Source organism: Akebia trifoliata, chromosome 8 (assembly GCF_017979445.1).
Source record: "Akebia trifoliata isolate Shusen 1 chromosome 8, ASM1797944v1, whole genome shotgun sequence".
Taxonomy (NCBI): Eukaryota; Viridiplantae; Streptophyta; class Magnoliopsida; order Ranunculales; family Lardizabalaceae; genus Akebia; species Akebia trifoliata.
In genome coordinates, this window is record NC_141382.1 from 43508822 (window position 1) to 43526050 (window position 17229).

Genomic DNA, 17229 nt, shown 5'->3' on the forward strand with positions numbered 1-17229 from the left:
CTACTTGTAAATCTGTATTGAATATATTATATATACTTCGATGTCTAATCCATGGAATCAAATAGGATTGGATTTCAGATATTGTTTGAATCTGTTTCACTTTATTGGATGAACCAGATATTTGATTAATTAATTGGATTTGAATTCGGATACTAATTAGGTGGAATTCAGATATTGGATATTTTTTCGAGATATTCATGTTTTGAATCGGATTTGGATATCGGGTATGCTCATATTTGTGTAATATCCATTGACACCCCTACCTCCAACTGTGGCAATCAGATTTGGTAATCCTCTCTTTTTTGCTTCTGTCTATCTTCCTTCTGATATTCTTTGGATGGGGAGAGAAATCATCTACTCTAGGCATGCCTTATTATATGAATTAATGGAATTACATGCAATCATATTTTTTTTCTTGCTAAACTGGAAACCCACCTAAAATTACCCCTTAAATAACTTTCACGCATCAAGAAAAGTGGTTCCCTTAAGGAGGTCATGAATGTGGTTATTTCCTAATTGTTAGCTACTAGTCCTACCAAAATTAGAATTTCTTTAGTGGGAACAATTATCTTTATCTAAAACCCAATTATATATTTTTTTTTGATAAGATAAACTTAATTACTATTTTGTTTTAAATTATAAAATGTAGGCTTAACTTTATAGGAGGCTAATATGACAATGTGGGCCACCTCAGTCTCCCAAAGAAATGTGTACAACATAGACACGATGAACTAACAAGAAGATTGAAATCCACACATAATCTAGCTTCTCATTGAAAAATACTCATTGATTCTACCTAACAAAAAAAAAAGTACTCATTGATCCCTAGGCATTAATAGAATTCATTTCTTCTGACTTGGTTATAATGTTTCTTGTTCACAAAGGGAGAGAACCAACTCCACAACCTTCAAACTCCATAGACGATTGGAGTTGAATTATCTCCCAGTTCACTTTGCCATAGAGTGTACAAAGACTATTCATGAAATATTTAGTTTCATGAATACTTGAAATATTTATACCCTTCAGTGTCTCCACCATGGAAACACAGCAGGATGATATACATAATTTTACACTCCAAAACGCTTTGTCTGATTTTTTGTTTCTCGTGATGGATCAATACCCAATCAGACAAACACGTCGCGTCTCTTCTTTGGGTTCACTTCTGGGTTCCCTTTTCTCATCATCGCCACAAACTCGTCGTAGTTGATTCTTCCATCCTGTGATTGACAGAAACATTTAGATCATTGTCATCATTTTCCAAATATCCCAAAGTGACCACTTCCGTGATTTAAGTACTATTATATCTATAAAAGTGGAGATTGGTAAGGATGTGATCGAGTGATCAGTGTTGTTGAGTGGCTAAAGAAGAGATTTACTTCGAGTATTATGATATTGATATGTATTAGCCATCCTAATATAGACTTTTACCAGACAATCATGATTTAGATATACTTTATGGAGCTGAATATTGGACTATTAATGAAGATCTTGTTCATGGACCAAGTATGAAAGTTCTGCAAATGTTTAAGATGGATGAGTGGTGACACTAGGAAAGAAAAAAGTAGAATACCTCGGGAATCTCATAAACTCAAACAAGAGAGAAAATGTGGGGAAGTTATGTCCATAGGGGACCAATATCGGTATCAATGAAAGGATGGTCTCACACAAGGCAAGGGGAAGGATGGAAATGACTTGGATTGAACTAGTAAGAAAGATCTAAAGACACTAGTCTTGTCAGAAGATATAAGTCTAGATGTTGAAATAAGTTTCATGTTGCCAACCCTAATATTTGTAATAAGGTGTAAAGGATGATGGATGAAACAAAATGCACTTTGCAAGAAGTATTTTCCCATATTAAAGATATTAATTTTCGAAATAAACGTTGGTAGCAAATATGGAAGAAAATATATGCAATGTTTTCCACTTTTCTTGGGTTTCTTACATTGTCAGCGTCAACTTCGGAAAGGATTTCTTTGATGTCTCTCCCATCATGCATGCCAAACTCCCTGAGTGCTTGTTCGAGTTCCTCTGTTGTAATATACCTGAGATGAGGAGAACCAGTGAAAAAAGCTGAACTACTGAACTCTATCAAACATAAAGATCTAATGAAAGAAACAAAGTGTGGTTTGTAATCTTGCAAATCAGAACTCCCATCTTTTTCTCTAAATGATGATAAATTATTTTACCATTATTACGTACCCGCTATGATCTTTATCAAAGTATTGGAACGCAGTATAGAGATGCTCTTCTCTGTCCATTCTATTCAAGTGCATCGTTGCTGTGATGAACTCGTCATAGTCTATGGTCCCATCGCCATCTGCATCAGCCTATTTTCAACAACACCACCAAAAAATAAATATTCATAAAATAACCCCGAAATAAATTTGAACTCTCACAAGAGGGGTAAATAAATAAGATGGTATTTGTTGGAACTATAAAGAACTTACAGCTTCCATTAACTGTTTAACTTCATACTCAGATAGCTTTGTTCCTTGCTTGGAGAGCCCTTGCTTCAGTTCTTCAAGGGTTATGGTTCCACTATTGTCAGTATCCATGTTCTTGAACATTGATTTTAATCCTATTATTTCTTCCTCTGATAGACAACCTGCTATCACCTATCCAATTCAAGGAAAGGAAACAAGAGTTCAGTTTGACAAAAAATATGAGTTCTTATGCTTATTGATCTCGTATGGAGTTCTAACAATGAACAGTGATAATGCTAAGACTATTAGCAAAATTATATGTTGAAGTTAAAAGTATTATTTACGAGATGAACACAACTGAAATTATCGTAAAACTAATAGGATTTAATGATTTTTTCCCCCGTTAATATTGACACTTTTGGGAAGGCTAGGAAGTTTACCCTAAGAGCAACTTTCTTGAACTTATTCATTGCTCTGAACTGTTTTAGCCTGTTGAAGACAGCATTGTCAAGAGGTGTATCAGGTGCCTCTCCATCTTCTTTGATCCATGGATGATCTGAAATCAACATATGCATTATTAGCAAAAATATACTATTTAATGTCTCATAGCGATAGAAAATTACAAAGTTCAATCAGTAAAACAGATTAGTAGAAAAAAAATTCAAGCAGTATATACAATTTAGCTGGTACAGCAAAAGCCAATTATGGTCCTAGTTAAAAGGAACATGCAAGTTGAACATTCTACAAGAGTGAGCGGAAGTCCAAAAAGAATGTAAACTAAGGTAATGAGAGCAGATATGAACAAACACACTTGAATTAACAAGCGGCTTTGGAAATAATTGATCCAAGGAACAAGAATCGTTTTGCCAACCTCAAATTTTTGGGATAAGGCTTTGACAATGATTATTCTCAATTTCTTTTTCTCTTTCGATTAAGTTACTTACCGAGGACTTGGAATGCTGTTAACCTCTGCTTGGGGTCTGTATTGAGCATCTTCCTGACAAGATCTTTGGCCCCAGACGAAATTGAAGGCCATGGATCACTCGTGAAATCAACATGTCCACGCAATATTGCATTGAAAATTCCATGCTCTGATTCTGCACATAATTTATTTATTTAAACATTTCTAGTCAGTTCACACACTTAATTCTATATGTGTTATGGATAGGCAGTATGAGATTGAACAGTGTCAGAAAAATAAGAAATTACCAGCCCAAAAAGGAGGAACTCCGCAGAGAAGTATGTACAACATGACACCAATACTCCATATATCGACTTCTGGCCCATATCTTCTCTTCAAGACTTCAGGTGCGATGTAGTATGCGCTACCCACAATATCTCTGAACATTTCGCCTGTTGGAAGGAAAAAATGTTAAAACTCTTCTAGTACTCAATGGAACTGAATTGGAGCAGAAAGACGTCTTTGAATTTAGATTACTAGTGAAGTAAGAGAGCCAAAGGGGATATGGATTGAGGTAGTAAAAAAAGATCAAGAAAACTCAAAAGTTTGATTGAAGTTACAACTCTAGAAAGATTTTGAAAATGGAGAAATGGGATTCATGACGCTGAACCCAAAATAGCTTGAATAAGACTAAACCAGTTAATCTCATCTCAAGTTATTTTAGAAAATTTAAACACCACAAATCCTTCAAATTTTCAAAGACAATCACAAGACCTGACAAGAAAATTAATCGAGATTGAGTTTGAATCGTGAAATAAGATTTATGTTGCTGACCCCAAATAGCTGGGATAAGGTTAAATCAGTTTATCTCATCCGGAAGTTATTTCAGAAACTTCACCACCACAAAACCCTTAAGTTTTTAACAAAACCTGACAAAAAATAGACATAGGAAAAAAGCCCAACACGTATTAGATAGGATAGCAGAGACTTAAGGTTCCAACTAACCTTGCTTGAAGAACACAGAGAGACCGAAATCCGTAGCTTTGAGGGGAGCATTCTCATCCTTGCTCAACAGAAGGAAATTCTCTGGCTTAAGATCTCTATGTACGACACCCATCGAATGGCATGTATGAACAATTTGGACGATCGTCCTCAACAATGAAGCTGCGGCTTGTTCTGTATAATGCCCTTTTGCTATAATCCGATCAAAAAGCTCTCCACCGGCACACAATTCCATCACCAAATTAACTGATTGTTTATCCTCGAATGCTCCCTTCAATTCAACAATATTAGGTTGTCCTGTCAAATGGTGCATGATTTGAACTTCCCTCCTAACATCCTCAATATCTTCCTTGTTGACGAGTTTCCGTTTAGCTATTGTTTTACATGCAAATTGCTCCCCTGTAGACTTATGGGTACATAAATGAGTCACACCGAATTGGCCACGTCCGAGTTCTTTCCCTATTGTGTAAACTGATCGAACATCTTCCATGGGTCGACCCAAGACGGGTCCAATTGGGATAGGCTTGGAAGGCTTAGCTGTTGTTATAGAGATTGCTGCTGCAGCGCCAGGTGGCTTTGGTGGAACAGTATTGGTGGAACCCGGATACTCCACGTTTGCGTCGGGTTTGATGGAAATTGATCCTGTTTTTTGGGTTTTGGGTTCTTGGTCTGGGTTGGCATGGGAGCAGCAATTACCCATGTTGGTGGAAGGAAGAACTTCAGGAGGAGAGATCTGAGAGAGATGGGTTGGTTTGGAGAAGGAGATGCATCTAGAGAGAGAGAGAGAAAGAGGGACAGAGCAAAGAGAGAGAACAAAGATTTTAAGTAGGGAAAATAAAGGAGACAGGTTGGATTGATGAGAACAATTTAATTTAAGAGGAGAGAGAAAGAGATTGAAATATTTTGAAAGAGTCAAGTACAGGGAAGGTTGGGAGGAATTGGTGGGAAGCAACGGTTTATTAAGTTTTTTTTTTGGGGGGTTGTAGGATTGAGAATAACAGGTTTGACACGTGGACGATTGGGAGGGGGTGTGTAGCCTGTCCTATGATCTGTTTTTTTTGATGAGTGGTCACATGGATTACCACATTGGCAATCCAACAACACAACAGTCTGCTAGATTTCATGGAAAAACCCACAATAAAAAAAAAAAGGAAAAAGAAAAAGAAAAAGTAAAATAAAATCATTTTTTATAGTTTAATCTGAATTGTTAAAAACAGTACGGCTATAAAACTCCCAAAGACTCTCGTGCTGATTTTCTAATTCAATCCGACTGAACAACTCAAAAACTCACTGATGTGGTATGTGAAAAAAAAAATTTAGATTTTTTCCTTCGGATACACAGTTGCACATGTTTATGGGGATGTGCAGTTGTGTATCGTGAGAGAAAAATCTACGGTTCTTTCACATGCCAAGTTGGCGAGTTTTTGAGTTAACCTGTTAGAGTTGAGTTATAAAATCATTGTCGGAATTTAAAATTCAACTTTTTCGTAATTCATTTTTGAGTCGACCTGGAGTAATATTGAAATTGACAGCCTTTCACGCATTGGTGTGCACAGAACCATAAATGCTTTTCATCGAGCAATGTTTGGAATGATGTCACTTTTAATGTTACTTCAGCATTTTCCTTTTTTTTTTTCTCAAAGTTCATATATATATATATATTATATATATATATATATATATATTATATATATATATATTATATATATATATATATTTTTTTTTTTTTGTTGAAGTTAATATGTGAGCTCACAACCCTAAGATTTGACATCTTACTAAATTAAATATTGCTGGAATGACTTTAAATATAAAATGAGCAGTAGACGGATATTGACTGTCATACAACATTCGCAATGACTCATTTGATATTTAGGATAGAGTTGTGCTAAAGTGATTTTAAAATTCACTATGTTTCACATTTTGCTGGCGGGAAGGTGAGCACAAAACCATAAATGCTTTTCACTCCTATTATTTGGGTAAAAACAGTCTATGGTTCAATACATACGTTCACGTTAACAATGTGTGTACCATAGTGAAATTTATTAAAAATGTAACTTGACCTCTCCCTTTTTGAAGAGTAACTCTTACCATTGTACTCAACATTTATTTAATGACGAAAGATAGTCTAAAAAATATAAAAGTATTATATTATTTGAATATAAGTGGATAAATGGATGAATTTTATCCAACTTGGGTCAAGAGACATCAATCTATATTTTAATTCGGATATGCTTAAAAGAATCAAATCCGTTAAAATTAGATTCTAATTATTCGGATTTCAAATAAAATCTAGCCTATTTTTAGTCCTACTCCCCACATCGTGGTAACTATTAGAGATACCTTACCTTTGTCTTCAACCCTTACCATAAATGCCTTCATGAAGAGAAGAGACTAGATGACAAATCAAGTTTTGAAACCATGCTCAAGAACTGTCATCTTGGGTAAAAAAAAAAAAAAATCACCCTACTCTTTAACCAGATTCTATTTATTATAACCTTCAACAGAAATATATATATATATATATATATATATATATATATATATATATATATATATATATATATATATTGTCCTCTTCAAAAAATTTGCATTGTAGATATGTTAAAAAAATGATTTCTTTGGAAAATAATTTTTTTTCGGCGTTTGATTGCATATTTTTTGTAATGATTTTTCCATTTTCTAATGCTATTCTCTCACATTTTACCCAACGTGGAAACCAAAAATCATAGTTCTCAAACTTGATTCAATTTAGATATCTAGTGAGTTGAGTCAAGTAAAACTTGCGAGTCAACTTGAAAGAGTTAAATTATTAATATTTTATAATGAACCCAACAAAAATGTTATATATAGTTGAACAGCTCGATTGAGTTTTCGACAGGACCCGGGTTGACAAGTTGACTTAATAAGTTAATTCCAACAAATTTTAGGTCGAATCACTTCAAAATCTAATCAAGTAAAGTCAACTCAGCCGGGCTTCAAATTTACTTAATGAGTTTTAAAACTATGCGACAGTCTATATGATATATCCTTAGGTTCAATTAATTTATTTTCAATAAATATGAGTTGCTTTTGCTTTGATTTCCTTTTAAAAACTCTTGAACATCTTATGTAATTTTTATTTTTATTTTTTATATTACCCTCCAATCAGATTCTATCTGCTATAACCTTAAGAAATAAAACAAAAAGATTTACATTCCAATGCTCCTTAAGATTCTATTTATTTTAGAGAATTATTTTTCATCATTGAATTTTAATTTTAAATTTAAGAGTTTAGTAACCGTGCATTTTCAAAATCCATAAATATAAGATAATGGTATTGGCACACCATTGTGTTCTAAATATGCATCCTAAATGATTTTATAATAAAATCACTTGAAAGCATGTTACCTCATTTATTAGGCATAAAATACATTGAAATTTATTTGAAATCAAGTGATTCAAAATCTAAATTTAGAAGGTTTAGACTCTTGGAGTGGATATATTTAAATAAAAAATGAATCGAATCTGATTTCACGTCCCTTGATCCGAGTTGGATCTAAGTCAAATAATGATCCATACCTATATCCACCTAGACTCGAATGATAGATTGTTTTGAAAGCTGTAGATGCACGAAAATGGCTCTACACTTTCCTTCTCTTTTAAGCTCGGGGGACCTGCAAAACAGCCCACTCCGACGATCAAGTTAGCCAAATTGATCAGTGCAATGTGCTTAGAGAAGAAGAATTCGAACCTCTTTTACTCATAATCTTCTTCCTTATATAGGTGCTCGACTTGTTCGTTTTCTGTGCCACCCCTTGAGGTGACTTGGGGTAGTTAGCCTACTCTCTGACATGTCAGCTGCAGGAGTTGTTGCAACTGCCCTATCACTTCTGAGAAAGTCAGATTTGGTCTGACATGACGTGGGTGGTTAGAACTGGCTGTCTATTGCAGGCTCATCTGTCAGACCTGTCATACCGACCTACGAACTGATGGCTCAGCTCCGAACTCGGAATGCATGCATTCGTCGGGATTAATAAACCGAGCCACGACCTCAAATCATTAATCTTGGCCCCTGATCGAGCCACGTGTCCGTGCTCAAGAATTTCCCCCCACAAAAGCTATATTTTAAGTTTTTAAAAGTATCATTTTCTACTTATTTTGATATAACAAGAATTTTTATAAAATAAAGAGATTATAATGATAAAATAGAATAAATATAACAATTAGCAAAGAAATAAAATAGAAAAAATGTTAAACGGATCGGAATTATTTGACCCGACTTGACTTGATTGTCAAGCAATTCAACTCGGTATGGATATGGTTTAAGCCAAAGTGGACTGATTCAAATAAGGTTTTATCTCATAGGGTCCAGGTTGGGTTTGGATCCAAATATAAAAAATTTCACATTTGAGTAACTCAGATCCGATTCCTACTCATTTAAAGTCCACTTATATTACCATTGTTTTTATTATAAATAAAAAAAGTAGATGACTGAAAGAAGCGAAATGGGGGTGTAGCTCATATGGTAGAGCGCTCGCTTCGCATGCGAGAGGCACGGGGTTCGATTCCCCGCACCTCCATTTAAAATTTTAGTCATAAATGAAAATGATGATTTTTTTATCGTTGTAGTATTTCGATCTTGTTATGTAGCTTCCATGGAAGCTCTGCTCTGCAAGTGCAACTCGTTACCTGGCTCTGGCTATGTTCTAAGGCTTCGAACTGAAATGGAAATGGCGGCGCTGAAGAGATTTGTTGTTAGGTACTTTACCCCCTTTTTCTTCTTTGGATTCATAACTAGATTGAATAAATTTACTTTTTCTCAACAAAGGTTCTGCTTGTTATCAAATCGCCGAAAATGGAAAGTTTTACGGTAAGTTATGAAAGTAGTGGTCTCCCATTGTTAAAGTGTCGTAAAAAAGAAGAGAGAGACATTTGTTTGTTCGAACTCTTCTGAACATCAGGTGTTCTCTCCCTTTTGTCTTCATCTCTATCGTAAAAATCATAAAAACCCTAGTAGAGTAGAGTAGAGTAGAGGAGAGGAAAATTTTGGTATTATATGGGAGTGGGACTGGATTATTGTGTTGGTTGAAGTTTGAAGTGGGATTGGGTTGGTTCTTTACTTGTTGTTGATCTATCTGATAAGGGTAGGGTGGGAAGATCTTCTACTCCTCTTCTTCCTCCATCAACAACAACATCTAGTCTAGGGTTAGCTCAGAAACAGTTAGTTGCAAAAGCTGTAGATTATGACCAACCCTTTGGAAATATAGATAAAATCCATACCCAACCACCAGACAGAAATCCCAACTCTTGGAACATACACGACAAATTCCTCTACCTCAAAAAAATCCTCAAGCCCATACCAACCTTTACAAGATCTCTCTCTCTCTCTCTCTCACACACACACACACACACACACACACACACACTTTCCACCCTTTCATTCCTCTGGAATTATTTTTTTTGCCTCATTTTCGATGACTGCTCCAAATCAACTCTATCATCCCACTCCGCCAAGAAACAAAAAATATACCTACTAGCTCCAAAGTCCTCAAACTTTCCAAGCTGAAATAAAAGCTTTAATAAGGCTTTTGCTTCTCTCATCTTTTGTTATAGAAGAACCCACACAAAATCTATGATTTTTTTTTTTCCATTTTCCTTGCAAAAATTTGTGGGGTCTTTATATTTTTTAAAATATTTTACCAAGCATTCAATCAATAAGACATTCAAAACATACCCATTAGTTGCAAAATACCATAAATGCAATATCTTGCATTTTACAATGTTCCAAGCAGGGCCTAAACGTCTAGAATTTGATGGAAATGTGTAATCTTGAAAATGTGCATAATCTCAGTGCTTTGATGGTTCAAAGAAATTGTTGTGCTGTGTTTAGAAATATATTCAGGAATTACAAAATTTGAAAAGAAATCCTTAGAATTATGGTTTGAAATCTTATTTGTTTTCTTCATGTTTGTTTGATTGATTCTTGTCTGAGATTGTTTATCATCTTCTTTTTTTTTCTTTTTAGGTGCTATAAAAGGTTCAACCTAGAGCCCAAAACTGGACTACCTCAAACTCTGACATCAACAAGCATCAGACTGCATGTCCTCCCCTATCCATCTCCTTTATTGTAGGTGGCTACCCTGAAATTAGTCCCGCAGGGTAAATAACTCCACGCCAACGTCATCACCTTTTTGTTTTCATAGAATTCAAGTTATGTGAAGTCAATGTCAAAAAATTGCAGCAGAAACCAACTTGATGCCCTCTTCGTCTCCCATTTTTCATAGAAACCTCTTACAACTCCAAAAATTCATCCCTAGAAGGTGGAAACAGGGCACCATCTTAGAATTTAATCTCCAAAATAATAATTACCCATCAACATCATCATCTTCTTCATCAATATTGGAACAATACATTTTGCACAAATCCCAAGATACGCTCATAGAATCCTCCCTTAAAAAAGTTTCCCCAACATTTGGGAAAGAATCTCTCATTGATTTCATTCAGTCATCCCTCAAGAGCTTTGCAAGCCAAGGTCAGTTATCTGAGGCGTTTGAAGCCTTCTCTCTTTTACAATTCCATTCCTTCTCTACTTCTTCTTACTCTTTTTTAATCCTACACTCCGTTTCCTCACTCCTCTTGTCATGCACCACCCTTAAATCACTCTCACAAGGTAAACAAATCCATGCTCACATCGTCACTCTAGGTCTTGAACGACACCCTTTTTTGGTTCCTAAGCTTGTCACTTTCTATTCAACCTTTGGTCATCTCATTTCTGCTCATGTTATTACCGAGAATTCGAATTTTGGGCATGCTCTTCCATGGAACGTATTGATCTCTGCTTATATTAGATATGGTTATTGTGAGGAGGCTCTCTCTGCCTATAAACAAATGGTTTCCATGGCCGTCAAACCCGACAACTTCACCTACCCGTCTGTTCTCAAGGTTTGTGGTTACAAATTTGATCTAGATTTTGGGAGAGAGGTACACAAGTCCATTGATTCTAGCTGCCTTGAATGGAGTCTATTTGTACAAAATGCTTTGGTCTCAATGTATGTAAAGTGTGGGGAGGTCAACGTCGCACGTAGTCTTTTTGAGAAAATGCCGAAGAGGGATGTTGTTTCTTGGAATTCTATTATATCTGGCTACGCTTCCAAGGGTATGTGGGAACATGCCTTGGAGTTGTTCGATAGGATGCGCTTGGGGAATACCCAGATGAATATTGTCACTTGGAATACCATAGCCGGAGGGTGTTTGCAGACTGGAAACTACTTAGGGGCGCTTGAATTGATATCTCAAATGAGAAATCATGTGACCTGTTTAGATTCTGTTGCGATAGTGATCGGCTTGGGTGCTTGTTCGCGAATTGGATTTGCAATTTTGGGGAAAGAGATGCATGGTTATGCTGTTCGTAGCTCTCTTGATAGGGTTGAGAATGTTAAAAATGCGTTGATTACAATGTATTCAAGGTGTAAGCACCTTAGACATGCATACATGTTATTCCAGTTAACCGAAGCTAAGAGTCTAATTACATGGAACTCCATGATCGCGGGTTACACCCACTTGAATCGATTTGAGGAAGCCTCAATCCTCTTTAGAGAGATGGTATTGACTGGGCTTGAACCCAATTATGTCTCAATTACTTGCATTCTTCCCCTTTGTGCCCGAGTGGCAGACCTCCAACATGGCAAAGAGCTCCATTGTTACATCTTGAGACACAAAGTGTTCAAAGATTTGCTTTTACCATGGAATTCTCTTGTGGACATGTATGCAAAATCTGGGAAAATCTTGGAAGCCAAGAGAGTGTTTGATTCTATGAGTGAGAAGGATGAAGTCACCTATACTTCCTTGATTTTCGGGTATGGGATGCAAAGGGAGGGACAATCTGCATTAAAGCTCTTTGAGGAGATGAACATGCGTGGGTTCAAACCGGACCACATAACCATGGTCGTTGTCTTGTCGGCTTGTTGTCACTCTGGTCTTGTATCTCAAGGCCAATTTCTATTTGAAAAGATGGTTAGCTTCTACAAGATAAACCCCCGAATGGAGCACTTTTCTTGCATGGTTGATCTTTTTGGGAGAGCTGGTTTGATAAGAAGGGCAGTGCAGATAATCACAGAAATGCCATTTCAGCCTAGCCCTGCCATTTGGGCAACTCTTATAGGTGCATGTCAGGTCCATGGGAACGTTAATATGAGGGAGTGGGCACCTGAGATTCTCAAGCTGAGAAACTATTGGAGATGAAACCTGAGTAGGGATTTCTAAAGTGTTGTACAATCCTATCCTTTAAATCTCTCATAAATCATATCCATCATCATACCCATTCTCTCACCTTAACTGAGCTGAGTTTTTTTCAGAGAAAGTGCACAGTGGTGGCTTCGATGGATGAGCCATGTTGCAACTTGTTCTGGATACATATCATCATATGCGTAGCCCTTGTCACATTCGCTGGCCTAACGTTTGGTCTTATTCTTGGATTGATGTCCCTTGGCCAAATCGATTTCAAAGTCTTCATTAAGGCTGGTTAGCCCCAGGACAGGAAGAATGCTGGTCAGTGTTTAGTTTTTAATTTCTTTACTTTGTTCTGTGAGTTCTGTGTTTAAATCCTTCTGTTTTAATTCTTTTCTTTGATTGGAAAGGTAGTAGAGTAGAATGACAAACCATATATGTTTATACAATGTTTAGTTTGCTTCCCTGACGGTTGGGATGAGGCTTTCAAGGGAACAATGAAGATGATATAGTTTAATTTGCAATGGCCTACAATTTACATGACTTTACATGAATGATTGGTTCACGAAATAGTCACAAAATTATTACCAGAGGTTTTGGTGTTTGAACCATATTCTAGAACTAAACTGACGATGAACACATCTTGGATAACTTAAGTTGCCAGTCTTGACATTCTCATATACATTTTTAGGCAGGGAATGGTGGAGAGTTAACCCATGATTAAACAACTATAATTGCTGGAGCTTTGGATTGGACACAGAAGACAGTTAAAGATGCTATGGCGCCCATATACAAAACATGTTCCTTTGATATAGACTCCAAACTTAACATGTATGTATGTCAGTTATTTCTGTATCTAGTATTTACTTCTATGCAACTCTAATCCGTGGCTCTTCTTAGGCATACAATGCATTTAATAATGATCAAGGGGCACAGTCATATACCTGTTTAGACTGGGAGCCCAACAAATATTATTGGCCTTATTTTGGTAAGAAATTTAGCTTCTTAATTTGTCTGACAATTATAATTGTTCTTTAAGATTTAAGGATCTGAAATGATTATAACTTGTGCACTTGGTTCGTGTTTCATATTTGTTCTACATACACCTATTTTTAAATTTTTTTTTGGTAAGCTACATCTTTATTTTAATATATCGTTTCTTTATTTTAGTATTATAGGAGCGTTTCGCTGTTGTTTTCCTTTCTTCTTTGTTATGTCGTTTTTTTTTGTTTTGTTTTGTTTTTGGTTGGTCCCCTCGACCCCCCTAATTTTCTTTTTTCAATAAACTCATCTTTATCAATAAAAAAAAATTTGATAACTACATAACTGACGTGGCATTTTTGGCAGTGAGTTCCTTTATGTTACCATTATAAACAATTGTATACATGGTTCTCTATCTACTCATCACTTGTGTATTTATCATCAAGTTTACAAAATAGGGTTGCAGCATTTTGTTTGTAACTGCTAATTTTGTGTGTATAGGGCTCTCGAGAAAGATAATGATCTTTCTTTGGACCGAACAAGGATAACAACCATTAGTGGACATTATTATAATGGAGGTTGAAGCTTGGGAAGATTTTTCTGATGACGGAACAGCTTTGGAGGTTGATTTGCAAGATGAAAGATGAGGAACACATTTTTCTTATATAACAAAACATTTGAGATCTATCTTAAATTGTTGTTTCTGGCTATGTATTTATGTTTTCCTCTGTTCAAACCGAATGTATAGATTTTTGTTCTTGTTTCAGGATTCCACAATCTCTAGAACCATGAAAAGGAAACACACTAATATCTTGGTTTGATTGAATGGACGTTAATTCATCATTGTTTGAATAAGATATTGATCAAAATCATAACATCTCAGGATAGAAGATGAAGGAAAATATGTAAGGTTTTCTAGTGAATTCTATGTTTTCGATTGAGGGAAGGGTCCTTTATATATATATATATATATATATATAGGGAGCGTTTGGAGGCACTAAAAAGAGCCAAATATTTTTCAATGTAGGGGCTAAAAGTTTCGGATTGAGATCATCGTCACTTAAAATAGCCCATTTTGAGACTTCTAACCCTAATTTACAAGTTGAAGAATCGTGGACTATTGATTATTTGTAAACACTTTTTTATGGGGTTAGAAGTTACAAAATGAGTTGTTCTTTTGTGCAGATAATCTCCTTATCTTAGAAATCATCCTCCTCAAAAAAATCAGTTCATTCCGAAACTTCGAACCCATACGTTGAAAAATATTTGGCTCTCTTTAGTTTAAGGCCTCTGAACACTCCCCATGTATATAGATTTTGGAATCTAATGAGTGCCTTACCAAATTTGTCCATATGAGCCGATCAAAAAAAAGAATGGACTATTAGGCCAAAACAGACATGTGAGCGCATGGTCTTGTGTAGTTACCATAATCCTTGTTCTAACTTTAACTTTATGAGATTATGACAATTGGAACTTATAAATCATGAGACCACTATTTTCTTGATGGAAAATACTGGAATAACATTGAAATTGACATCGTTTGGGACATTGCTGATGTGGATCATAGATACTTTTCATGGAGATACAAGTGAGAAGCATCTATGGTTCTGTGCACGCTAATGTTCAAAACGATGTCAATTTCAATGTTACTCTAGCACAACTCTTTCTTGATCTATATAGGATTAAAATTTTGAACAATAGAATAAAATACAAAATAATAACATGGAATATATTTTTTTTTTGCTTTGATTTTTCAATCACCATAATATTAATCTACAAACTACATGAATCTCATGTTACCACTAGATAGAAGTAGAACTTACAAGTCCCACTCATCACAAATATAAATGAGAATAAATAAAGTTATGAAATACGATTAATAGGGATCGCATGACCAATAAAACTTTCACAGTTTCACCTCCCAAGTTATGAAAATAATAAAATTCCTAACGGAAATGTAAATTATTCATATAACCAAAGTAAAATATTAAATGAAATAAAAAACTTGGATTTTGATTTTGATTTTTTTAATTTTTTTTTGGCTTATCGTGGGTATCCCTACCCTTCGAGTGAGTCTAATCTCACAGTCACATGCACCACCCCTTTCAAAAAGTCCTATGTGCAATTAATTTAGTCAAGGGTCAATCGGATCCTGGAGGGTGCTCCTAATGAATTCATAATTTCGTGAGATTTCAAACACTTGACCTATCCTTCCTAATAAACTTCCTTTATAACCTAACCCTAATCATATTGACAAAGTCAAACTCAAGAATAATTCGGGTAAGGAAAATATTTGAAATATTTTTGGGAAAAATAAAAAGTACACAAATATATATATTATTACTTTTGGACAAGAAATTGGGATTAAATCCTGGGTTGAAAGAATTGCAAATTAATTGTGACTTAAAAAACAAAAAAAAAAAAAAAAAAAATTTGGAGAATGTTGTCACAATGACCCTAATTGATTGAATTGGTGATTTCATGGAAGCGCGTGGAGGAATCTACGAGCTAGCTGTTTCAAGATTCTAGAAGGTCTACTTATTAAAAAGAAAAGGATTTTGTTTGTTTTTAAGGTTCTAACAGATTTACTTATTAAAAAGGGGAATTTAGAAGTTTTGTTACTGTAAAACAGATTTGTTACACCAAAGCTGAGCTTCCACGTACGTCAAAGTCGCTGATCATTCTTGGGCCCACTGACCTGATTAATTTTTGTCCATTCGATGATGGCCTTACATCGACTTCAACATCAACAATTGTAACAGAGGCAATCTAGACATTTTGGATGTTGATCTCGATGATTCATGTTTGATCGTCATGATCGATTATTTATAATCTTTGATCTTCATGATTGTAAAATTTCATCGAGATGATTGGAATAAAGATCTATCTACATAGGGCTGTCAATGGATTGAATCCGGCTAAGTATTAGATGGAACAGTTAACAAATTGGGTTTTATTAGATCTCAATATTAATATCCGAAACCTGATCAAAACAATCGGCCTTGATCAAACCTAATTTGATGTATAAATCCTAAATAAGCTACATATATTTAAATAGATATATCATACAATTTACATAATTTCTAACATATTTTTAGATAAGGTCTTTACCGGATCAAGACATAGTCAATCCAGATTGGATCCTAATTGGAATCCAAAGCATCGATCCAGACCCGAAGTGCTTTGTTAAAGAAATACTCAAGTGATATCGAGAACGTACCTAGTATCGCACTTTCTTGACATGGAAGTATAAGAACCATAGATGCTTTTCATCGAGAAATGAGTGAAAAAGCATCTATAATTCTACAGACTTCCACATCAGGAAAGTGTGATATGAGGTACAATCTTGAGGTAACTCCAACACACTTTGTAAAAAGTCTAAAAATGGTCTCGTTAATCACTTGTAAAGTACGGTAAAACATCATAATTACAAAACGTCAAGATTGTTCTTGGTGCAATCATAAATAATTATAAGAGTCATGCTGTAGTGTAGATCGATTCTCACATCGCTGATGTGGATGTAGGTAAGAAATCATAGATGCTTTTCACTCGTATCTCGATGAAAGCATCTATGGTTTCTTACATACATCCACATCAGTGATGTGAGAATCGATGTACATTTTAATGTTACGTCAGTATTTTTCTAATTATAAATAGATGTAATGTTTAGAAATTATCACAATTCTTCATATGCCTAGACAAATTTTTTTAAGCAGT

General features: G+C 35.2%; 1 protein-coding gene, 1 non-coding gene and 1 pseudogene across 3 annotated transcripts; 2 read left to right on the forward strand and 1 right to left on the reverse strand.

Moving 5' to 3' along the window:
* Window positions 1–832: 832 nt before the first annotated feature.
* On the reverse strand, window positions 833–5173 carry LOC147396997 (calcium-dependent protein kinase 2-like). The gene is made up of 8 exons (XM_086452362.1): window positions 4330–5173; window positions 3633–3776; window positions 3368–3520; window positions 2864–2979; window positions 2448–2615; window positions 2200–2327; window positions 1943–2042; window positions 833–1217 (listed from the first exon to the last, which is right to left on the reverse strand). Exons 1-8 carry the CDS (start codon window positions 5024–5026, stop codon window positions 1125–1127), a joined length of 1599 nt encoding a protein of 532 aa, XP_086308488.1. The 5' UTR covers window positions 5027–5173; the 3' UTR covers window positions 833–1124.
* Window positions 5174–8812: 3639 nt separating this feature from the next.
* TRNAA-CGC (transfer RNA alanine (anticodon CGC)) lies at window positions 8813–8885 on the forward strand. The gene has a single exon. It is a non-coding gene; the product is annotated as a tRNA-Ala (tRNA).
* LOC147396999 (pentatricopeptide repeat-containing protein At1g71490 pseudogene) lies at window positions 8850–14342 on the forward strand (annotated as a pseudogene). Its single transcript, XR_015181129.1, has 5 exons — window positions 8850–9064; window positions 10331–12852; window positions 13223–13362; window positions 13432–13519; window positions 14014–14342. The product of XR_015181129.1 is annotated as a pentatricopeptide repeat-containing protein At1g71490 pseudogene (transcript).
* The last annotated feature ends 2887 nt before the right edge of the window (window positions 14343–17229 follow it).

Excerpts from the sequence above, each read along its gene's own strand:
- LOC147396997 (XM_086452362.1), bottom strand. The coding sequence starts at position 5,026 with ATGGGTAATTGCTGCTCCCATGCCAACCCAGACCAAGAACCCAAAACC. Across the intron at positions 3,777-4,329 it reads CTCTGTGTTCTTCAAGCAAG|GCGAAATGTTCAGAGATATT; the intron begins GTTAGTTGGAAC and ends TCCTTCCAACAG. Across the intron at positions 1,218-1,942 it reads CCGAAGTTGACGCTGACAAT|GATGGAAGAATCAACTACGA; the intron begins GTAAGAAACCCA and ends TGTCAATCACAG.